At 36.0% G+C, this 25,491-nt stretch overlaps 1 protein-coding gene across 3 annotated transcripts in view; it reads left to right on the top strand.

Annotated features, from left to right (window-relative positions):
* Positions 1-25,491, top strand: part of TENT2 (terminal nucleotidyltransferase 2) — a 43,999-nt gene that overhangs the window by 11,687 nt on the left and 6,821 nt on the right. For 2 of the 3 annotated variants that reach the window (XM_080573125.1, XM_080573126.1), the window contains exons 10-15: positions 4,739-4,808; positions 6,590-6,666; positions 9,142-9,270; positions 13,254-13,297; positions 19,395-19,531; positions 24,235-24,326. In XM_080573125.1, coding sequence (XP_080429251.1) covers positions 4,739-4,808; positions 6,590-6,666; positions 9,142-9,270; positions 13,254-13,297; positions 19,395-19,531; positions 24,235-24,326 — 549 coding nt within the window. The remainder of the gene's footprint in view (positions 1-4,738; positions 4,809-6,589; positions 6,667-9,141; positions 9,271-13,253; positions 13,298-19,394; positions 19,532-24,234; positions 24,327-25,491) is intronic. The other variant, XM_080573127.1, reaches the window with a different exon arrangement.

The following is a 25,491-nucleotide window of genomic DNA, read 5'->3' as shown; positions in this document are numbered from 1 at the left end:
AGGCATCTCTGTCATGGGGGAGCAATCCCTGAAGTGTTTTTTTCCTGCCATTACTCATTTTGGCTGTTTTCCTAATTCCCTGTTGCCTTGTGAGTACCTTTGGTGAACTTCATTTAATCCAACTCTTCAATGGGAGGTTAGGCAAGACAAAACACTTCTTATATTTTTCGTTCTGATTTTGTCAGTTGTGATATGTAGATCTCTTAGATCATCTCATCATGATTTTAACACCATTATGGGCAGGAGTTCCTGTATCTAGCCATCTATCCTTGTGTTTCTCAGTGAATGTTCTCTGCATAGAGCTGGTAGATTAAAGTTGTTTGAAAGCATTCACCTGATTTGAAATGAAAATGTTTTTCAATATGCATCTTTCCATTTGGATTGAATTCATTTACAAACTTTTCAGCTATGCTGAGGTTTACTACTTCTGAAACAAAGAGGTTTGCCAGTTATTTTAATGAAAGCTTATTTAAACAAATGTAATTGCTGTCATCTACAACTGCAAAATAGCTCATGGGATTTGGAGAGAGGTGGTTGGTTTTTTTTGTTTTGTTTTTTTCCCCAGGCTAGACTTCAGAAGCTAATAGATTCCTATGCTTTTTCTTTACCTCTGGGGAGGCAATATTAGCAGTATGTTTCAGTGGTGTCCTGTTGGCACTCCTATGGGTTTGTAGTGTCAGGCTTGATGTGCTTAGAAATGTCTATCCATTGTCAGCTCCAGACTGGCTAAGGTTTTGCTTGTTTGTTTTAATAGAACTGATTTTTTTTAAAGTAATTTCTTACCTGTACTGTCTTCAGAAGTCAAGTTCCACTTAGCCACTAAAGGTGGGGTCTACATCTACATATATTTAAAGAAGCATACAGAAATCGTAATACTTTTGAAACAGTGCTTCAACTTCAGCCAGAATTCTAGATTTGCAGCCTTCAAAGGGATAGCATGAGTACATGTATGCTAGTACTGTGTAAAAGCAAATGTAAGATCTGTCTGTACAAAACTTCTTTAAGAATTGCAGTTTCATTCAAACAACACCCTTTTACTGCGTGTGCTGTTTAACAGCAAGGAAGGTATGAAGTTTCTTCTGATCGTTATTGTTAAGTTGTGTGCTGTCCAGCTAATACTTGTGGTGCTGCCTTATAATCTTAATGTAATCCTTCTTTGACCACAGTAGTTAAGTAGTTCTTTCTCATTTTTGTGGAGGAAAGACTTCATCGTGTTTTCAACTGTGTGAGCTGTCATTAAACTTATTGCTTGCTAAACAATGAGGAGCAGAAAAAAACATAGGCCAAATGTGAATGCTAACTAAATATGCCAGGTTGTAAGAGAAATTAAAAGCGGGGGGGGGGGGGGAGAAGTGTGAAGAAATGTTGCTTAAAACTAAGTTTTTGAGCTGGTTTTGTAAAGAGTTAAAGGGGTGAAAGAATATATTCTTTGTACGGCAGTATTTGTGGAGTGGATAATGTTCTAAGCTTTTTTTTTTTTTAAGCCTTTTCCTAGATCATTATAGTTTAGAAATGTGGAAGAAGTTTTTTCTAGCTGCGCCTCTCCTAACTTCCTTCTCTTTGTTCCTGCGCTATGATGTTCCTGTACATTCCGAAATGAAGGCTATAAAAATAATGTGATTTTCTGCTTCACTGTAATTCCATTACTGATTGATAATTAGGAAGTATTCTGAGTGCTGATTGGATCCATCTCTTTTTCAACTTCTTACATCTCTTTTAGTTAAACCATTTTCAGAACTTTGTGTCACCTTTTTTATCCTTTATATAGTTTATTGTGATTTTTAGATTAGTGTTTCAGTCAAGTGGTATGGGAATTGGATTCAAAATGTATCTAAACTCCAGTTTATTTGAATTTGAGCTTTCAAAAGGTAACAAGTGTAAGCAAGGATCTCAAGGCCATTGTATTTCAAGTCTTAGAGCAGTAGTTTATCTGTGTTTTCACTCTCCATTGATAATATGGACTAGAATCAAGATGTTCTTTTTTGAACACTCAAGTTGCAGAGCAAAGCAAGAGAATGCTTCTGATATTTACTCATTACTTTGTGACATTTTGGTCTCAGAGTTAGGTATTGTGTTTCTACTAGAGTACAGAAATATAAGGAGAGCAGCAATTTGTCTTTAATTTCACAGAGTAGCGGAGTACATGGCCTATGGTAGATTTGTAATTTGTAGATGTATTTGTTCAGATACCTGCATATATCTATTATGTAATACTGGCTCACATCCACAGAACTGCATGTAAAAACCACTCTCTTAGGAATGCGAAAAGTGAATTTGGGGTGATAGCAGTTACAATGTATTGAAGAGAGTATAATCTGAACCACCAAGACAACAGTTACAATGTATTGAAGGGAGTATAATCTGAACCACCAAGAGTTGGCTACTCTCTTTAGATTTATCCAGTCCAGACAGGATTCATTTTAACAGCAATTTAGCAGTACTGGGTTGACTGGTATTTATACCTAATTAATAAAGAGGTCATTTTCTCTTAGTTGTACAAAAAGGTGCAGTAGTGTTGAGAGTACTAGAGTGCAATCCACATAACTGTTTTCTAGTGAGGAACATGCAGCGACTAGGAGAATCAAGGGAACTTGAACTCATATTAGTTACCTTGAAGGATTTTACACGTAGGTGAGAATATGACATTTTTAATGATGGTATAGACATAAGTCTTTGTTTTCCAACCGTTACATGGAAAGAAGAACATTCTGTTTAAAAAAAGGACCCTTCATTCTCTGTCTATTCCACACACACCCCCCCCCCCCCCCCCCCCCATATTTCAAAATACCCCATTCTGTGGCTGTTATATATACTGGGGAAGAAGCAATCTACTGTTAATGTACAGTAGAGATTCTGTTACCAGTGTCATCAGTGTGAGCCACTGGGGGTACCAACATCAGGTACCTTTTGACTTTATCATATTTCACCCTTGGGAAACAAATTGGACTGGCTTTTTATTTTTCTTAGCCAACTAACTTGACATGAGTACCTGTCAAGTGTTGGGAGGCACTTGCAGGCAAGGATGTGTTTTGAAGTGGATTGCCACTAGAATGAATCCAGTTAATATCTGAAGGGGTCCTGAGAAAGATTATAGTGAGTTAAATTAAATAGCTGTGGTGTGCATATAGATGCTCACAGTTGTCTGCCATAGGCTATGTGTTGGGCATCTTTATCTTAAATTTGGTAATGAAAGGAAAGAAGACAGAGCTCTACAGCTTTACATTAAAAGTGTTCTGGGATGTTACAGGAGAGATGTTTGGATGTGTCTTCAGGTACAGCTGGAAATAGGGGACATTTGTTTAAGTCATACTGCATGGTACATTCAATGAATATAGACCAGAGTTCCTCTCAAATACCAGCTGTAAGTCCTCCTATAAAATTATTGAGTTAGTAAGATGCATTCTTTTTTGTTTTGGTGTCTCCTTGTGTGTTGCTTAGGATCTTACAAGGCATTTGAATCCCAAGTAAAAGATTACTTCAGGTCAATCTGTCCAAATATGTATATACATAAAACACTTTCAGAAAGTCTCAAAAAAAAAAAGTAAAACTTGTTATAATTGAATATTAAACAGTAGTGTTTCAACAAACCTGAACATACCATCTAAAGTTAGCTATGGTCAAATACAAATGGACCTAGAATTTGCAGTGTAAGAAATGACTCAAACTGTGCTTTTTGCCCAAGTTTGTGCCATATAAACTAAAGATTTGCTTTTTCTTTGTCTTTTCCATTGTCATCTTTGGCCATTTCTTACTTGCGATTATGGGTAACTGCTAAGTATAGCCTGAGATACTGTGGAGAACTGGTAAATCACAGATAATGTGACTGATGCAGCAGTTTCAAGTAGCAAAGTGCAAAGATGTGTTTGGTGGCACTGGATGGATCTGGCAGAGCTTAGTAGGTTTGGGTGGTCTGGCATTGAGAGTGCATTTTGATACTGTGAGGATAATCATCTGAGGTGCAGTCCTGGGACTGTGAATTTATTGCATGTCCTATTTCCATTACCATGAAAGGTAAATAAAGCTTATCACATCTTTGATGAAAACCAATGTCTTGGCTGCAAATCCGATTTCTTGTGTTCACGATTAATTTGATAGGAAAAGTTTTTCTTGTTACATACTGTATTAGCCAAAGAAACAGTTTAAGTGAAGTTTTAAGCATAAAAAGTGCATCGTGAAGATACAGTTATGTTACATAACATTGTGTTAAGTACAGTTAGTATTTTTGATTAGTAAAATGCATAATTTCAACAGTAAGCAAATTATATGCAATTAAAAATGTGCAGCTGATAATGTGCCCCTTGCTATATATGACATAACGCAGGCATCTGACCATCTTGGATAGATGTGCTCTTGCTCCCTTCTTTTTGATCTCTTAGTTACTCTGTTGTAAAAGTTACAATAGAAAACTGTAATTTCTATTACAACTAAAGTACTTCTCATCAAAGGCGTTGTAGAACTGCATTCCATATGTTCAAATTTCTTGAATATACTTCCTATACTTTTCAGAAAAAAAATCCACAAATGTTTTTCTCTGTTTAGTGCATTTTTACACTCTTTCCTAGATAGCACTTTCGCTGCAGTTGCTAAAGGTTACTTAGTTTAGTGCAGCCCTTCGGAGAATATTGTTAAATTTGATAAGCTACTATTTGCCATAGATCATCAGTTTCATTTCACTTAGGATCTTTTTTAAGATAAGTATCTTGCATGAAACTTAATTTGGATATTTTCTCCCTTTCAGCATGCTACATTGAGCGACCTCAGCTGATTCGAGCAAAAGTGCCAATAGTGAAGTTCAGGGATAAAGTCAGGCAAGTACTCTGCTCAATGTAGTTTCTTGGACACTGACATATGAAAGTACTCTATGTATGTGCTCTCAATATGAGTAATTCCACTGAAGTCTTTTTTTTTTTGTGTTGTATTTTAGTTGAATTGCAAATTTATACAGCTAGTATAAAGCTAGTGCAGTGACAGTCAGGTGCTTACTTGATAGCCTGAAGCACCTAATATAGTTTCTGTGATGTGATTTAATAGTAGGATATCATTTATTTCTATTTTATTGATAGAGCTCTGGAAGGAAGAGGGTCCCAACAAAATTAGTTGATATTCAAGGATCATCTTTTCCAAGCTCAAGAGCAGTGCATTTCAACAAAAAGGAAGTCATGTAAAAATGCCAAGAGGCCTTGTAGATGAACAAGGAACTCCTAGCAAAACTCGGACACAAAAAAGAAGTCGACAGGAGGTGGAAGCAAGGATAGATGACCTGGGAGGGATACAGAGACTTTGTCTGAGTATCCAGGGATTAAGCTGTTAAAGCTAAAACCCAGGTGGAATTGAATCATGCAAGGGATGTAAAGGGCAATGACAACTTCTTTAAGTACATCAGTGTCAAAATAAAGACTAGGGAAAATGTGAGCTCAGTACTGACTGAGATGGGGGACCTGGTTACACAGGACAGTGAAAGGGCTGAGGTACTGAATGCCTTTGCATGCAAAGACAGAGGCAAATAGCAGCTTTCAGGTTGCTTAGGTCCCAGAGACCAGGGTGAAAGGCTGGAGCAGTGAAGATATGTGTTGTTTGGTGAAAGGTCATGGAATACTTTGATTAGCTCAGGGAATATTTGAGCAAACTAAACATTTGCAAGTCCATGTGCCCTGATAGGATGCTCTTACAGTAGTAGTTCAAGAAAATCCAAAGGAATGTTCAGACAAACAAAGGCTATATGAATGAGGCCTGGATATATAAAATGGAAACATAAATAGATATCTACTGCTTTGTCAATAATAGGCTCTTCTCTTTGCAAGTTAAAATGTTGCAGCAGCTTATTAGCTATGAATTTAATATAGCTTCTTGAGTACTGAGAGTAATTAATGTCTATAAGCAATTAAAATTTCATTTTTGAACTGATAAAAATAAAGCAGGTAATGTCTGCCTTATTTTTTGCTGTTAACAGTATGGAACTTATTAAAAAGTTCTGAAAAAAGTGTTCTGAAACAGTTAAAATTCATAAGTGGCTTTTTTTCCCCCACAAAGCATGCCCCCTGTTCTAATAAGAGTTTTCATTTCAAAATGTCTGCTGATTATCTCTGGCCATCATGGCAAAAAAGAGATTCTTACATTTTGACCCCTTCTAGTTGTGTATCCCTTTCAATTCACTGTCACGGTTTGCTGAATGAATACTTCAGAGAATCCTTCCTGACATCAGATGTTGTCCGTAGTAAATCATCTGTTGTAATTCTGTTTGAGAGAGAGATTTGTTAAAATTCCAACTATTAGTTAATATATTAAGTTGTGCAATGGTCTACGTTTCTGTCTACGTTTATTCATCATACAAAAAATACTACTGCATTTTGATAGTAATGGAATTCAAGTCCTACAAATAACTTAACTACCACAGACAAAGCAGATGATTTTAACTACTTGCAGACAAGTACTACTTGTGGAAGCTTTTAAAATATTATCATCTTTGTTGTGTTTCTCCACGTGTCACTTGGTAGTTAAAGGGCAGTAGTAACAGGTAATAGTAGGTAGTAAATACTTCGGAACTGAATACCATCACACTTGATTCTTTTTCTTTTCTCATTCCCGATAGCTGCATGGAGTTTGACTTGAATGTAAACAATATTGTAGGAATAAGAAATACATTCCTTCTGAGAACCTATGCATACAGTAAGTTTCTAATTTATTTTCTTATTTCTATAAACTTTTTATGCTTTTTTAAATTTGTGTTTTGATTTTGTGATAAACTACTAAAATTCAGTCAAATATATTAAGGTACTATATTAAATTACCAAATTAGTTACATTAGTTAGCTTTTATCTAACTGCTTGTTGCTCACTCTAAATATATGGATTAAACTGGTATATCAGCTATGTATGTTTTTAATTGAATGGTATAATATTCAGAAGATAACAAAGATCCTTCATATTAAGGTCCACATATCTGTTATGAGGGCTGCTTCAGTTTTCTGAGGGAGAGGAAGAGGAAAAGAATCACATACATCATTGTAGTCTTCCCTTTTGTTTCCTTGACAGCCACTGATAGGTGTGTGTGGTTGTATGCTCTTACAGAGTCTTTCCTTGGAAAAATCAAAAATACAGCTTCAGTTTTTATACTGACCCCAAAACAGTACTGGGTTGTGTCTCCTCAGGAGGTTGTTTTTCAGGGAAAGATTATGAAATAGATTTCTAAAGGAGAGGTATTAAGAACTTGTCTAAGCTATGTTTTTCTTACTTGGCATTAGAGTCTTATTTGGCAGATAAATGCATAAGGAGCAGACTTCAGGCTAATTCTTCTAGGTCATCTGCATTTCTTCCTTTACCAGCACATTCAGTTTCCACGTACAGGCACCTTTTCCAGCTGATGCTGTCAGCTATCAGTATATTTACTAGTTAATTTTGACTAAGATTTCAAACAGAGACATTTCAGTATCCCATATTCACTTTACTACGAGGGTCTACAACTTGTCCTGGAAAAGTTATTTGACTATAATTTCTTCATATATCCAGGAAGACATACACCTAGGAAGGGATTTCATTCTAAGCATTCTACCCATTCTATGGGTAGGAAAATAGTATTTGCCATTCATGATTATAGCTGAGGGGTTATGTCAACAACTCAAAGGTGTTTAGGAAACACCTATTAGAAAATAGGCATTTCTAGCTTCTGCCACGGATTTTCTGTTTTCCTCTCAGCAAATCACTGGAGGGCACAAGAGAATCCAGGTGTTTCTTTCTCTACATAAGCTATAGAAGAAGATCCCTGCTCAGCCAAGCTGGCCTTCTGCCCCACCTGCTTGACTTCCACCATTTTTAAATTGCCTGCTCCAGTACTCTTAAGCAATGACTCTTGAAAAGCAACCAGCACTGATGGACCCCAACACCTTCAACAGCAGTTTCCCAGGGGACCTTACTAACTATTTCTCTGAGCAGCCTGAAGTCTGCTCTCACCATATCCAGGGTTGAGGTTTTGCTGACGGTTTTCCTGCTGTCACCAAGTATTTTAAACTCAACTGCTTCGTGGTCATTGTGGCCAAGATGACTGCCAATTGGCACTTCACCCATGACACCCTGTTACGTTCACAAGCAACAAATCTAGGAGGGCACCTTTCCTATTCCTTACCTGTACCAAGAAGTTATCATCAAGGTGTTTTAGGAATCTCCTGGGCCTGTTGCTATCAACTATGTGGTATTCTGAGTTAACGTCTGGCAAGTTGTAGTCACCCATAAGGACAAGTGCATCTGATCTAGAGATATCCCTTAATTCCTTATAGAATAATTCATTGGTGTCATTATCCTGACTGGGTGGTTTATAGTAGACTCCCACAATGATATCTGCTTTATTTGCTTGACCCTTCTTCACTACCCAGAGGCTCTCAATCATATCATCACCAACTCCAGGCTCCGTTCAGCTCAGGCTCTCCATTACAGACAGTGCCTGCCCTCCCTGTCCCTCCTGAAGAGCCTAGGACTGTCTATGACAGCACAGCAGTCACAGGACTCTTCCCACCAAGTCTCACATATGCTAATGATGTTGTAGCCCTGGAAGTGAGCCAAGGCTTCTAGCTTCTCTTGCTTGTTCCTCGTGCTGCGTGTATTGGTGTAAGGGGGGAAAAAAAGCTACTTAGGCCAAGGCAATTTAAAATTAATGTTTGGATGCAGTGATTAAGTGATTACCACTTTCATGGACTCCAAGGAAAACTTAAAAAACATGAGCTCTGTCTCCTTCAGTCAAAATTCATTTCCCTGACTTCATAGTTTATATAATCTAAATTAAAAAAAAAGAATAGCTTTGGTCTTTCCTGGCACCAAATTAATTCAGAGAATTTGTGTGATGAACTGGGGATAACTTAGAAGTAGAATGTGACACTGCTACATTGACAGATGTATCTAGTTCTGTCAATTACTGGGGTTTTGCTGGGTATCTGTGGATCTGAATACTTGAATGGGTATTTTTCAAATACAAACGGTTTTTGTGACTTTTATGAGATAGATAGTAGTTGTAGAATAATTAAGTAAATTCTGTAAAAGTTTGCAAAAAGTAACCTTAGAATACAAGAAGAGTATCATGTTGATGAAGGAACAAAAACTGATTGATTTCTGTCTAAACATGCCCTTTTTTGAGAAGTATTTATTTTATTTACAGTTGAGAAAAGAGTTCGTCCATTAGTAGTGGTTGTTAAAAAGTGGGCGAGTTTTCACGAGATAAATGATGCCAGTCGTGGTACTTTAAACAGCTACAGTCTTGTGTTGATGGTTTTGCACTATTTACAGAGTAAGTATGTTTTTGCATGTTAACACTGTCCTTTTTTAAGTTTACATTTGAGTAGTTTTCTTCTTTAATAAAATTAAACACTGCTAGAAATGATCTTCCACACACAAAAAAATCTGAAAGCTATGTGTTTTTACTCATTTCCGTAGTGATGCTTTTTTATTTAAAAAGCGGACCTCTTCCTTGAAGGCAATTACCAACTTCCAAAGAAAAAAAAAATCAATGTACTTGCAGGACATTGTGTAACTATAAAATAAACTCAAGCTCCAGTTAACAAAAAATGTGCCTGTGTTAAAAAGGCTTAAGCGTGGAAATAACAATTTGTTTTTGATTTGGGAACTTGGGAATTTGAAAAGAAAATTCAAAGGGAAGAATACCGTGGGATCATTTTTCTGTGTTCTGATGAGTGAAGAACTGAATGTGAGGAGGATGTGTATATGCAAGAATGCACTACCATATCATTAGATTTTCTTCTGATTACTGCCTTATATAAGGTGACTGATGTTGAAGACCATTAGAAGTTGGGATATTTGACTGCTAGGGGCAACATCTTTTCTTGTGACTTCAATATATGGAAACATTGAACAACTGTATCGAGCAGGAAGGCCAAGGATCCCTGCTGAGAATTCAAGAAAGTCATTCAGCCCAGAAATATTCCTGAGGAATAGATAGAAATGAGCTTATCCCTCATCACTTTCTTTCATTAGAGGAAATCCACTTTTGTAATTTTGCAGTTTGCAATTCTTGTTTGAGACTTAAGGAGTCGTGCAAGAAATCACTAAGCTCAGTATGAGTTTCTTGATTGCTTATTGGGAGATGAGTGATTTCGGAAAGGAAGGCAAGAAACCCCTGAAGAGCACATCTGGTGTAGTAGTATGCCCCTAGACCTATTTTCTTTTTTCGTAATTCCTGTTAGTTCACAAGTAGCCTCTGTATCTTGTTGCTCATGTTAATTCTACATCTTTTTGTATACTTTTTGTAATGTCCTGATTGTTCTTTCCATATTATTTTAGTAACAACTGATTTTTAACATTTTATGGTAGTATCTGTGGACGAATTGCATATGCTCTCATTTTATTTAGACTTTTCTCTTTGTCAGTTTGTGTAGTTTTTTTGGTGGTAGTGGTTGTGGGTTTTTTTGTTTGTTTGTTTTTTTAAATCGGATGGAAAGATGCAATGCCTAGTTCCTATGACAGCTTGTTTGGCCTGGAATGAAGATAGTCCCTGTAGAGTGGGTAGCCAACTATTTATTAGTTTCAAGATGACGCTACACCCACTCTTTGCTAGGGTGGAAGGTTTTTTTATGATAGTTGACTCAAGCTGGTGGCTTTCTTTCAACAGAACAGTATCTGTAGTAGAGGACCTAGGAGGGTGTTTTGTGTGTTTGGGATCCAGTTGGCTGACTTACTTTTGAACTCTTTGAAGCCCGTACCATGTGCGTATTATTAACGTATCAATCCCAGGGACATAAGCAAGTCTGTCTTGTGACTGTGTTGTTTTCTCTGTGACGTTTTCTTCACATCTGATGTGGTGGAATTCCATAGATTCTTTTGTTTCTGTGGAAAGAAAAGGAAGTGTTGTCACAGCTCTGAAACCATAGTATTAGCAACTGAGTACTTCTGTATAGATCCTTAACAGAAACAAGAAAACAAAAAAAGCTAGTGGTTGATTTAGAGGAGGTGAGATGATAGTCGACTTAAAAAGGCCAAAGTAATTATTAGATACAGAATTTAAAATGTTGGAAGCTACTCTGGGATGCAAATGTTGCTATGCAAAGGTGAAGCACAAGCAGGAGAAGTGAAAAGTATCTTTACATGGTCTAGCAATTAGCAAACATCTTAAGGATGACTTGATAAGCATTTAATAGTTGGTATTACAATTTGAGTGGAACCTGGACTTTTAATTTTGAAATTTATTCTCCAAATTTATTTTCAGTGTATTGCAGAAACTCTGGGGACTGATGGAGAGTGAGGGATTTCTTGTATTGTGTGCTGTGTGCAGTCATGAATAGCCCATTACTGGATCAAAGTAATGTACAAAGGAAGAGAGTAGGTGTTACAAGCAAGTGTAAATGTGTAGGCTTGCCATAATGTTAACAATTCTGCAAGCATGACAATTCTGCAAGCATGAGGGCATTTGCTATAGTCATTTGTGGCAGCTGCCACAGCTCCCTGGGGTTCAAAAAAATAAGTTTGAATGATTCTTTTCATTCAAATCTGTGTGTAATCAGTCAGCTGCCTAGGAAGTATCAGCAGTAACAGTACAGGCCAAAGGGGAGCCTTTTTACCTATGCTTCATCAGTCTTTCCTGCTTAGGAAAGGTTGGAGAAGTGTCGTCTAAACGTGGTTTAATTTTTTTTTCCACTTCTGCTACATGCATGTGATAATATGGAAAGCAGCCTGTGTGTCAGCCATACAGTTTTCTAATAAGGCTTTTGTTGATGGTACTAGGAAAGGAAATAAATAAAAATAAAAACCACCTTTAGCAATAAATAGTGTCCCCATCTTCTCCAGGCAAATTGCTTTCCTTGACTTCTTAATCCATTTCCATGTTCTCATACTCATGCAGAAGATTTATGACCATGGCTTGAGTTTATTTTGTAGCTACATCAATGTCCTGTGCATGAACTTTCCTCCAGGTAACAGGCCCAACAGTCTTGTAAAGCAGGAAAAGAAAAACTCATGTGACAAATGCTAGTGGTAGGTAGTTAACTCTTCCCCATAACTCCATCCTCTTAGTATATTATGCAGAGCCAGATGATACATCTTGATTACTCATATTGCCCAGATCTCATTACCTTTTCTTTCATTGTAGCAGAGAACTGGAAAATATCCAACGTCTTATAGAAATAAGATGCTCTTTCATAATTCTGAACACCCACAAAGAAAGTTAAATGATTATTAAAGTAGCTGATCATATTCTTAGCAATCCTGCTAGTTAATATATTACACTCTTTGAAGATATCCAAAGCATGTTCTGAGAATTCTGCTATTCTAATTCTTAGTCCCTATGGAAGAAAGATTCTTTAACATCTCATCCCGTTTGAGACCTTGTTTGAAGGTTGAATTAGGTCCCAAGTCAAAGTCCTGTGTGCTGAACTTAATTATCATTTTCCCTAGTGAATGATGTAGACCAACTGTATAAAAAGATATGCTGATGAAGTGATGTTAAAGCTTTAGTGCAAGGAGTGTTCTAACAGTTCTGTAGGTGCTCTAAGGCTTGAGTGGGATGTGGGTACTTTTTCTGTCTGTAGCACCATCAGACCTGTGAGATAATTTTTTTCCCTTTTATTTTTATTATGCAATATGTTTTCCTGGTTCTTGACTTTCATAAAAGTTAGAATTGTTTAGTTTATTTCGTGTACGTTAGTGTCATTATTGTCTGTATGACTTTTATATCCTGTTTGCCATTTAGTAGACCAGGTAACAGCATTAAACTGTGTTTATGTATTTTATGTGGATTTTGCTGTGAATGGCTACTAAGCACATTGGGCGTTTTATCTTTAGGTCATTTTTGGAGACTTTTTGGGGTAATAGATAATACTTAGCTGCTGAAGAATGTGTACGTATGCAGTATATGGTGACTTCCTATGCTGCAACAGAATCCTATTAGATGTAGGTAGGCGGGAAGTGAAGCTATGATATGCCTTTTAGGGAATCTCAGTGAGTTTCTTATAAACATGAATGAACATGAATTTTAAAAGTCAAGTAGTACCCAGCTGTTGTAGAATCTTTCATGTCTTCTACAGATAGAAGTATCATAGTAAGAGCTTCCCTTAGTTGAATTAACTCCCTATACTACTATATACAAAATGTAGTAATAGAAATATTTGTGGAATAACTTTTACTTTACAAAATGCATGAAAATGAAGTTCTTAGTAGATGTTTCTAAGATGGAATTTCAGTCCAACTCTTTGGGGTAATTGATATGATATTGTTTCCTGTGAATTACATGAATCACAGCAACTTTGAACTTTTTTTTTATAGCCCTACCTGAACCCATACTTCCGTCCCTCCAGAAAAAATACCCAGTAAGTGTTTCTTATGAATTTACTACATCATGTATGTGTATGAAACTGCTTATCTAAAATATATGATTTTTTAAGTATCTGTAATGGGTTAAGTTAAACAGTCTGTAAGCCTAGTCATCAATACATTAAACAAGTGTGAAAAAGCTTATATGCTGCTTTTGATGATTTCTTTAATGAAAAGAGTTTGCTTTACATGAAAAGGTTTCACACAGTGAGAAATGACAACTGCTGACCTAATTCTCTTTATGCTGGGCTGAAAATACCCCTCTGTAATCTGTAACTTTCTGATTGTTATTTCTTTGTAAGTTAAGCAGTAGTGTTTCAATCCAATGGTGGTATTTCAGATTTCTGTACCTTCCAATAGCTCATGAGTTGCCTGCTATTTTTGGTTTCAGAGAGTAAATGTTTACTAGGAGACTTTTGGAACCTCACAAAATTGGGTTCCAGCCCAAACAAGAAAACACCTTTTGGGGACTCTGTTATTATGTCCAGATCATACTCTGCAGTTTTCAAGAGAACTCTGTGAATTTGTATGCTTTGATCCACTGCAGAATTAGGGCTGTAATTAGTGAGCTTTTATCTAAGAAAGACTACCTAGAAATAACAGCTATTCTCTTAAAAACATGTTTGAGAACAAAAGAACTGTTGCTGAATATGCTGAAATGGGAATATTTGATGACATTGTACATCAGGGAGAAAATAGGTGTCAACCATCTTGGATAATTAGGATAATCAAGATGCAGAAGGCTTTGAGCTATAGTAAACTGCAGTTTTATTCCTATGTTGTAACCCTATACCTTTTAATCTCTTCATTGCTGAAAGAAGTACTAAAAACTATTTGAAGCTGCTTTTCATTTCTTGTACATTCAGCTTTATCTGGTGGTTTGTTTCTTTTAATAACTAAATTTAATAATTTTATTTGCATAAATGTTATGTGCTGTAGTATTTTAAGTTTGTGTGGCATATAATTTAAAGAAAACAACTGCAAGAAACAGTAACATTTACCTTGTAATAATAATTCAAATATTTATATTTGTAGTTTGAACTGCATAAATGTCTTTACAGTACATTACAAACATTAATGGTTTAAGTGATTAAAGTGAAAGTATATACAATACCGTAAGTTTGAAAAATCCGAGTTTGCACTAAAAGCAAGGTTTCTTCTGTAAAAGTGGTAAATCATTTGGAGATTCCTGTGTTTCAAGACCGCTGCTGTAAGAATAGCATTTTTATGCTGTTTCAGCATAATTTTTTGTTTGGAGAATGGACTGAATGCTTTAGAGTAAGTAATAAAGTAACAATAATATTTTGTACACAGATATTGTAAAAATAAATCAGAACTGTGGATTAAGTCAGAAAAAACAATCATGCTAGAAATTTGCAAATACATTTTTAGTTTACTCTCTCCATTGGTAATGTAGTATGTAACTACATTACATAATGTAGTATGTAACTGCAAGTATGTAACGTGTTGTAAAGCTACAACTTTTGAAAACTGATATTGCGAAGAATTTTAAAATGAGAAGTACACCAAAATGATTTTGGTCTTGTATGTTGTTGCAGTAATAATTATAAAGCATGGGTAAATCCCGGTTTCCTAAGAAACCATATGTTTTTCTTGTGGTTGTAGCTGATCAAATCTGTGCCTCTATTCCAATACAGAAATACCATTTCTGTCCTTCTGAAAGAAACCACCCTACTTACAATCTGTTTTTCTTTGAAAATCACACTTGCAGGTCTTTCTGCAGCCTGAAAATACTTTTGTGCTTTGAAGGAAACTGCTTGCTTTAGATTATAGATGCCATGTAAAATAGACACACTTACATTGAACAAGAAACAAAAGGCAAATTCTGTGACTCAGTGTATCACTATCATAGATGTGAAGGGTGAGGAGTCCTGGAGAGACACCAGATCTTCCCTCCTGTGCGTTCTGTTGCCATGGGGTAGTCTCCAGCTGGCACCAAGCTCATATTTTGCAACACTCAGAGGGAGTGCTGGAGCATATCAGGCATGGAGTTGAATTCTAGAGCTTCCTGGCTGCCCAGCCAGATGGGATAGATGACAGTAGCCCACAAAATGCATTGTCCCATTCTGAAGCTTATGCAAAACTCACCTCTGAGTTACGATTTTCACAGATGATCTCTGTAAAACCTCTAATGGCTTACTTAGTTACTACTTCTGGTTGTTTTGCCTGCATGTTTGCTAGGGGTAAACATTGCTGTAACTGAGTGGCAGAAGGCAATGTGTGTGCGAGTCCCCAGTGTTCCAGAGCAGTCTGGCATATTAGCTTAAATCAAGAAGGAGGTGGGCTTTCGCTAGCGCTCTGGGTTGTGAGCTTCATGGACTCTGCACGAGCACGCTTTTGTTTCTGCTGCGTCAGTTTGACAAGCAGCAAGATCACTCCCAAAGGGATGGGGTAGAGTACAGGATGGTGCTTACTATAGCTATTTCATGCATGGGAGACAGTCTTTGGACAGATAAAATTTGCTTCTCCCCTTTGAGCTGCACTTTCTTGAAGTGTAAACTTGAGTTAAATGATCATTTGTAAGACTAGAGAAGGGTATTTTATGTGCTTGAATATAGACACCTATCAACAATGGCAATATACTATGCTAATGTAAATTTTTCTTTTTAGGGAAGAATGTTGGACAGTTGGAATTAAGCTCATTTTTCATTTGAATATCTTGATGTGTAGGTTTTTTTGGATACATACTTCTGTTCCTTTCCAGTATGTAAGGTAGAAATGGGAATATGCGTATGCATTATCAAGCTATGCAATATGAAGCATGTTGCTGAATGCTAGTGTTTCGTTGAGTAAGCAGCCAATCTAACTAAAGATCTAGCAAAAAAAAAAAAAAAGTTTTGGAATCCCTTTTTCCGTGAATATTTTGAAATACTGGAGATTAGTTATTTATTTCTTAATCGGATCCTGAATTTCTTTTCCATTTCTTAACATGTCATGAGGCAAAGATATAACAGGCAAATGAAGGACTATCTTTAAAAGAAGCTGAATTTCTTGCTTCCTAGAACAAGCTAAGAAGAGGAAAAAATACAGGGAAGGCCTGCTGGAAACTAAGCTAGTTTGAAGGATGATTTGTATCTCTGTTTTATTAACAACCCCAATTATGTGTAGTATCTATAATCTATACTTAGTACTGTTAATTTAGTTATTCTCCAACCCTTTGGTAGCAAGAAAAGTACCATCGCCCCTGGCCTACAATAGGTGAATAAAGATGGAGAGGGGCTATGAGTTCCATGGGTTGTCTGTGGCCACTCTAATGTCTTGTTCACTTGACATTGAGTGACTGAATTGTTAACAAGCTTAAATAAATGACACGGTTGTTGATATATTGAATGTTGATTATGTCTTGACAGAAATTGTCATGAAGTCTTCCCTGTACCCTTTCTTAATTTTAAATAATAATAGTGTGGTCTTACCTGTAAAATGTGCTAATCCAGTAACAAGTTTCCTCCATAAAAAACATGCGGTATTTTGGAAAGATTAAATACATTTTTCTCTTCTACATGTTGTGATCAGCAATCTGCAATGTTAAAAATAAAAATAAATAAAATAGTTGACTAAATTGACTTACAGTGTACTTAAACGTGTAAGTAACATTTTGCTTTAGGTAATTCAAGTTAATGCAAAAAATATTTTCTGCCTAAACAGTAGTTTCAGTAATGCTTTCCAAAAATTCATTTCCATGGATTGGTATAACTACTAAAGCAAGAGGATAGATGAGAATTATTTATAACTGCATACATGTTTAAAACTATGATTTTCTTGTAACGACTAACTGCTGTAGACTGTAACTTTCATTTTTACTAGAACACTTACATAGTATAGTATGAGTTTTTTTTGAAGGCAGAAACCCTCGGTAAGAAGAGCCTTGATTTGCTTAACCTATGTAAAGCGAACGTACTTAGTATACACAGTAAAACTTAGAATTGTAGGTATCATGAAATTAAACTTAATTTTGAACAGATTTATTTTTGTAAACATTGTAATTTTAGATTTCTGAATTACACTTTTAATCCTAGTTGCTAGATGAGGATTTAGAAAATAGCCATCTATTTAAGTTTAGGAATTCTATCTTTTCTGCTCTGGGTAGGAATCTTTGAAATGTTGTACACTTCAAACAAGCAGCCTTTCAAGTTTACAACACTGGAGCTTACATGAGTTTTGGTCAGCTCTAAATTCCGTGAAGAAACATTGAACTGAATATCCTGAAAAATTCTTTCATTTGGAGTATGCTTGTATCAACATCAGCCTTTGAAATGCTGCAAAGCTTAGTAATTTAATATTCCATTAATTGTGAGCAAACTTTACTGAAAAAATTTACTTGGATAAAGTGCTACATGAAATAGCTTTATTCTTTCCTTCTTTTCTGGATGCATGCATGCACACAGAGGCATACATGTACTTCTAATTTTAGCCTTATGTTTTATTACAATAATATTTGATATATTGACTTTTGCTGTTGGTATAGCTAGTACCACATGACTAATTTTTTCATTATTCAAATGGTGTGCAAACATCAGTGCAAACTAAGTCATAGATAAAAATGTAAGTAAAATATACTTAATGTCAATCTTGCTAAGAAAAAGCAACATCCTCTAAGCTAATGCTAAAGAAAATAGCTTATTCTGAAAAATAATGTCCCATAATGTAGCTTTTCTTCCTGCTCAGTATGCCAAGTTCATTGTGCTTACAGATTCTTCTTGTAGTTGAGCAGTTCTCAGGCATTTGAACATAAAAGAAATCTTGCTTTCATTTTCAGAAAATGTCTGCTGCCTCCAAACATTCACTTACTAGTGTTAGTAGATGTCTGTTGTAGTAATTTCATTGTATTTCTGTTTTATATTTTTAGAGGCCAGCAGCACTTGTTCTCTTTACTTGTTTTCCTTTATGTCCGTTTCCTTGTGAGCTCTTAAACTGCTGGTACTAAAATACTTTTCTGTGACTCTTACACAACTTTCTGTTGATTTTTGCAGGGAGTGACTTTCACTCCAGTACAAGCCTAATTAACTTTAGGGTTAAAATTTTATATGCTGCATAACATATGAACAACTTCTGTTCCCCCTTTAGATTTTTATATGTATGCTGCATATTTGCTTTTTATGTCCGAATACATATTTTTGGTGTGTTCTGTTGGATTGTTTGCTGTTGCATTTTGAGCTCCTGTAACTATAACAACTATAATTTTATATGCGAAATCATATTGTTTGAGAAGACGACCTCATTTTTTTCACAGCTGTAAGAATGGCCTTTTTTCACAGAAGGTATGTTCCACAGAAGGTTCCAGGAGGTCCTGCAGAATTGGCAAAGAGGACAGGAGTCTCAGACTTTCCAGTCCCACTGGTTTGATCACTAACCATACTCTCCCCAGACAAAACATTGCCTGCCTCAGACGAAACATTGCCTGCTGTGAACTAGTAAATAGTGCATAGTGCTTCCAGTGATATTCTAGTACATAAAGTTTGAGAGTCATGCATATTACTCTTCAAAGTAACAAAGAGGGTGGGGGAAAAAATACAGTAATAACCGAACAGGTTACTGCATTTTTAGATGTATCTTCTTATGTGAATGTTAAACTTGCTGTTGTGTATCTTGGGTTCATTTTCCTTAAAATACATGACATCACTATATAATGTAGCATCCCCGTAGTATAGCCTTCTTTTTGGATTGTTTTTATGCTGCAAAAACTGCTGACTTGGTGATTACTGTGTTTATTTCCCCTATCCTATCTCAGTTCAGCTGCAGCCAGCTCAGTGCAGCCTACCTAACTCAGCTTCTGCTCATGTTGTTTTACTAGCGTGTAAACATCAGTTCAGAGATTCTCCTGTGTTAAAATTATTTAGCAAACAGAAGGCAAGGGTGCTCTCAGATGCTCCTGTGCAAGATGGTTCTACCTGAGCTCAGTCAGAGTAACAAATATCTAACAGAGGAGCACAGGAGTAATAGAGCTCTTTGCTTGTAAGTTGTACTTGAACTTCTAATAAGCAAACAATGGGCAGCTTTTGTGTTGTGAAAAAAATATACACCTAAATTAAGGCAGCGTGTGTGTGTATACATACTCTAATTTTATTTTGACAGGAATCTTTTGATCCTACTATGCAGCTGCATCTCGTTCATCAAATTCCATGTACCATTCCTCCTTACCTCTCAAAAAATGAATCAAGCCTTGGAGATCTGCTAATAGGCTTCTTCAAATATTATGCCACAGAATTTGAGTAAGTAATAAGCTCTTCTTAGTGTTTCAGAATATTAAAATTTTTCATTTGTTCTATTCATTATATCAGTGCTTTATGACCTTTGAAGAGGAAAGAATAACTGTAATGCAGGAGTAATCACTGACAGAAAAAACAGATGAAATGACTGAAGGAAAATAGGAACGCTGATAGAGTGTCTGAAGTAGTTTGCGTAACTGGGTAGATTATGCATTCAGATAGGGAATTTAAAGCAAAAATAAATAAAGAAAAGTATCTGGCTAGTTTTTCCAGCATAAATTAAGTGCAAATTATTTGAACGATGGACTAATGATGTTTTGCTATAAAAAAAAAAAGGTAAAAATTATCAATTACAAATCCTGTATTGAAAATTTTCTATAGCTGAGAAGTCATCCTGGGAAATGCTGCACATCACTCAGCAACTTAGATTATTTTTAACCCTTTCTGCTAGGGAAATAAAACTGAATTGTACTGTTGACTTGGCCATCTGTGCATCCCTGATAACTTTAAATCCTGTTTGAAATGAGCAAAACATTTGCCTTGAAGATATTAAAATTCTGTATAGTTTCATTAAAAAATTGCTAGTTGGCTTCAGAAGAGAAACCCAAATTAATGCCCATGCTGAGGAAAAAGCAGGCAGAACATGATGTTTAAATATTTTCTGTGTGATAGCCAGCTAGTGAGAACAAAATAGAGTTATGCTATCCACAGTATATGTTATCTTTGCTTTGAGGTTGCTGATGGAAACAATAGCATAAGCGGGAATGAGGGTAAGAGTTAAATAGACAAAACACAGGGATCTGTGGTGCCTTTTGTGGAAGAGCTAGTATTTTACTCCTGTATGTGTTGAATATTTTCATTGCTGCAATCAACGCCTTTTTTGTTCTTTCCTTTTCCTCTAAAACTAGTGTTCTTTTTATGCACAGAATTCTTGAGATTATACTTCAAATTACAAAACTATAAAGTTAGGTCACATTCGACTGATCTGTACCATGTCAGTAAGCTGTCACTGTGGAATTGTAATGTGTTTGATTAAAAAGATTGCTACTTCAATTTTCATAAAAGTGACTTTGTAGATTCCTGTCTATGGAGTAGGACACCACAATACAGGGTTTGATATACAGGATGCATTTTGCTGAAGGAACAGCATGTAGTCAAGAATGAGATGATGGGTAGAGATCATCACTTTGGATAAAATGATTAAATGAAGTTGCCTGCCTGAAATGCTCAACTGATCAACTATGTGCATGTTATTTGTCAGGAAGATGAAGGGAAGATGGAAATATGTTGTTTTAAACCTCCCTCCGCCCCCAGTATAGCAAAGGCCAGTAGGTATTTCAGTTAGAATGTGTATTTTGTTTCACTTGATTCAGTGAGTAATACTTAAGAGCTGGATAGGTCCAAGGAGTAGGGTGCAAAGGAAGAAACAAGAGCACTGCATTCTGCACAGACATAAATAATTTTATCACCTTGCGCTGTGATTTTTTTCCCATATGCTATTAATCTGTTCTGTTTATTTAGACTGTAAGTTCTTTCAGAAGAGATTGCCAGTTACCATGTGCTCATTCCGCGGTCTGAGTTTGGGATTTTTGTTGTTTCTAGAAGAAGTAAATTTTCTCCCCCCTTCAGAAGTTATCAGAAATGTGATTTGGAAATTGCTGCATATATGAGACTATAGAGAGCAAGGCTTAAATAATTTACCAACATGGTTGGAGATTCTCTTGCCATAGAGTTCAAGTCTGCATAGTGTTTCACATGATACAGCTGACAAAAAGTATGCTTATATCTTTGTTTTATCTTTCACTATTTCAAATTATCAAAGCTCTGCTGATCATGCAGTGAATGTGACAAAGTAGAAAAATGTATGGAGGTGTCTTAGAAGAAAGTATTTGGAAACTGCTCCATGTTTACCAGGCCGTCTTAAAAGAGTGTCTGATTTCACATCTGCAGCAGTGAGTGAAGGCAGCAGGTTTTCACTTGGCTGCCTCTTTATAAAGTGAGACCTTGAAGCAAGGCGTTGCTACCCTTAAAATGCTGCTAGGGAACCTAGAGATTGTTATTTGGGACTGTGCTGCTTTTGTATTTCTCATTTCAAGTTATGCTGTAGTTGTTTAAGTTGTTGTTAAGTTGTATTTGGTGGACATGATCAAAGATAAGCTACACTATCTTGACAAAATATAAAATACAGTTGCTCTCTCCAGGGCAGAATTAGTCAGATGATAATAATATATTTTTGAATAGAACTATATTTAATAATGTTTGTAGTTGGTACACATTTCATAAGCCAAAGCTACTTGCAGAAATAGATTAATAATATTGATTTGGAAAGTACAGACTTTTTAATCTATTTGTAACATATTCATACACAGGCTTACACCTGGAAATTTTGTTTTTATTCAAATTCTTGTGTTCTTCATGAGGCACTCATACCTGATGTGGAGTGACACTAGAAATAACTAATGATTGCTGTTCAAATGGTTATTGTTAATTTACAGATTGAAATACATGTTAAGATTATTCACTTAACATTGGAAGTTATGAAGTTTTTGTGTGCAAGCCAAAATGTTTATAATTAATAAACAAATCATTTCCTATTGGTAATTCATTTATAATTCAAGTTGATTTTGGTACCAAGGCAGGGTTAATGAAGGTTTAATGTGAGAAAGTAGTCCTTTCTAAGTTTAAATATGGAACTCTTTAAAAAGGTAGAAATGTCTTTTTGTTGTTGTTGTTGTTGCTTCTTGCTAACTAGTATATTATAAATGCATTTGTTTCTTGCTGAGGAATCAAGTCAACTATAACCTGTGGATAAAAAGATGAGCAAAAATTAAGTGTTTGAAATGAAAAAATATTGCCTGTTTAAACTAAACATAGATCAAATACTTTTGTTGTGTAACATTTGTTGCTTGTCTGGATCTCTCTTAAATGCTATTTTAGACAATGCAGAATAGTTGAACTGTCTGCTTCTTCCAGTCATGACCAATGTACTGGAGCTGCAGTTCAAGCTCTTTTGATGTTCCTGTTGCTTATTTTGTTGTTGTAATCTGTCTGTGTGTGTACGTGTTTCTGTTTATAAGCAATTCATCTGAAGTTTTTATTAAGCTTGTGTTGATGACAGGTTATTAAAAAGACATGACGGAAAAGTATTTGGTTCTTCACAATATCTCTAGTTCTTGCAAAAGTAGACGAGTAGTCTACTCCGGGAATTAGGAAGAGGGAGAGTGATAGGATTCAGTGAAAACTTTAGTTTGCATTTAATGCTAGGACTGATCTTCACTCGTATTAATTTTCTAGAGTGAAATCTAAAAATGCACGGCAGTGGGTAACTAGTAATCTAAGGTACACAAACATGTACTTCACTGGTTGTGCCCTGTGCCTTTTTGAAATATCAAAAAGCCCTATTCGTATTCTTAAACAGAGTAGTGTATGTGCTCTATTGAAGTAAAGATGTTTAAGTAAAAATGTTGAATTAAATTCAAGCAGCTGGATTTCATAAGTGTCTTTAATAATGAGTTGTACCCAAGTTAACTTGCAGAATCTGCAGGCACAGACTTTTAGCTGGTATAAACTGTCTTATTGCCACTGACTTAGTGGAGTTATGAGAGCTGATCGACGACCTATGGAACATAGAGTTCTTCCAAATTTAACTGATAATTTAGAATTGTATTTTGTTATACAGTTGATATTAACAGATTTACTGCAGGTGGTTGATGTACGCAGCTGAGTGCCTGTATCTTTGCATTATGTCAAAAGATCCATACAGTCAGGAGATCCAGTCAGGTGTACATAACACCAGTTCAGCTATCAGCATGCTACCCTGCTGTTTCTAATCCCTATCTAGTCAGGGTGTATGATGATCTGTTGTTGGCATTCCAGGCTTTTTGCTAATACAGCAGTTGTCTGGCTTAGTTAAGAACAAATGAAAACTGGCTGGGTAGAACTGGTTAAGATCATAAAACTGCAGGTGGTAGCTTTGGCTGCCATTGTGTTTGGCATATCATTGTGCCAAGACTAATAAAGATTGCTGTCTATGCTGTAGTGCTGTTCCTGTTTGTGTGATCATTTCCTGTGGTTTCATTGTTCTAAATCTGTGTGCAGAATGCAGTAGATTATCTTCAGATGCACATTTGAGTTGTTGCACTGATGTTACAGAATATCAAAAATACCACATATTCAAAGTATTAGTGCTTTCTAATAATTTTCTTGCATTGGGAATGCTCATTTGTAAGCGTGCTTTCTTTGTGTCACTTCATTGTTGAATATATATATATGGCATTCAGTATCAGACTTCCTCTGCACTTAAACTCCTTATGGGCCTTTTTTTCCTCCACAGAAATACCTGAAAGATAAATTTTTGAGGCTATAATTTCTTTTGAATTTAGAAATAAATGTAGGTGTCCATATTCAAGTTGATACTGGCTTTTGAAAAAAAAAATCTGTCATGAACATATGTTACTCATGGGAAACCTCTGATGTTGTTTTGCAGATGTTTCTATTTATAAACTTACGTGCATGTGGAATTTTTTTCTTGTTTCCTACCCATCATTCCTTACTCTTTTGTAGCACTTTATATTAAATTGCTCATTATTGTAAAGTACTGTGCTATCCAGGCTTGTTATGTAGCAGTATGACAACTTATTAATGTAAACGGACATTATTCAGAATCAAGAGTTAAAAGATCTGCAAATTGTTTTCCTTTTCCCCAGTTGGAGCCATCAAATGATTTCAGTTCGTGAGGCCAAAGCTATTCCAAGACCTGATGGTGTTGCATGGAGAAACAAATTTATATGTATAGAAGGTAAAACATAAAGCTCCTTTATCATCTTTAACTGCTAAGTCACTAAATACATTAATCTGTTACTTTATGGTGATTATATTTTAGTAATGCACACATGTAGTGTATGTATGTAGAAAATGAAGTTTAACCAATGTCAATAGTTTTGGAAACAGTCTCGTCAAAAACATTTGAGAAGGAAGCTTTAAGTTCTATAGAGTTTAAAAATAGTTCTCCTGACCTTTTCTTCAAGAGGACTCATTGCCCTGTTACTTTTGGAACAGAGATTAGGGCTTTGAGAAGGAAGGGCCTTAAGAACAGTAGCATGTTTTGCTGCTCTGTAAAAATAGTCTTCACTTTTGCCAAGATTGTGCTTCTGAAAAAACACAGTGGGCACAAAATCAGATTCCTCTCTAAGAATATTCTTTGTTCTAGTAATGCTCTGGCATCTCAAGTCCTAGCAGTAACTAAATTATGCATATGTTGATCCACTTGTGGCTACTATTTTTGACTGTCTTTTGAATGTACAATTTCCGTAGAAACTATGTGATGCCCTCCAGAACTGGAGGGGAAAAAAAAACAGCCAACCTTTTGGAGTCACAAGTATCAGCTTTTTTTTTTTGCATTGCAATTTAGACTGAACTGGGGAGTAGCACAATACAGGGAACCTCCATGTGCTCTTCTTACCTTTCAACTGTGATCGGTAGTCTTCACGGAGAAAACGAACAGTTAACGTGCATAGGAGGTGAAGCTTGGACCAGGGAAAGAGAAGATAATAGACTAAGAGAGGGATTGTGGTTAGAGAGGAGTATGAGGGTGAAGGAAAAAAAAAAAAGCAGGGAAGGGGCCGATAACTACCATGTAAAGTGGGAAGAGTTGACTCTGAAAATAGTCAAAAAAGGGAAGTGAGAATCAGAATGCAGGAGTTGAAGGTGAATTGGCTGGACAGAAGACCATGGGAAAGGAACTAGGATGGAGAATAAGCAGAATTAGAAGTAGCTGGTTTAGGACACTGAGGTGAAGAGGGAAGGTTTGAAATGTGGAAGGTAGCCAGGGTCCTGGCTGTAAATAAATGGGAGACTATTGGGGATTACAGTATCAAGGGTTGAAATTTTAGGTTAAAAGAGCTTGGACAGGAATGGAATGGAGCTTGGACAGGAGCCCAACAGTATGGAAAAGAGTTGTTAAG

Source organism: Anser brachyrhynchus, assembly GCF_964034855.1.
Source record: "Anser brachyrhynchus genome assembly, chromosome: Z".
In the NCBI taxonomy this organism is placed as follows: domain Eukaryota; kingdom Metazoa; phylum Chordata; class Aves; order Anseriformes; family Anatidae; genus Anser; species Anser brachyrhynchus.
This window is presented reverse-complemented; position numbering and strand designations above follow the sequence as displayed.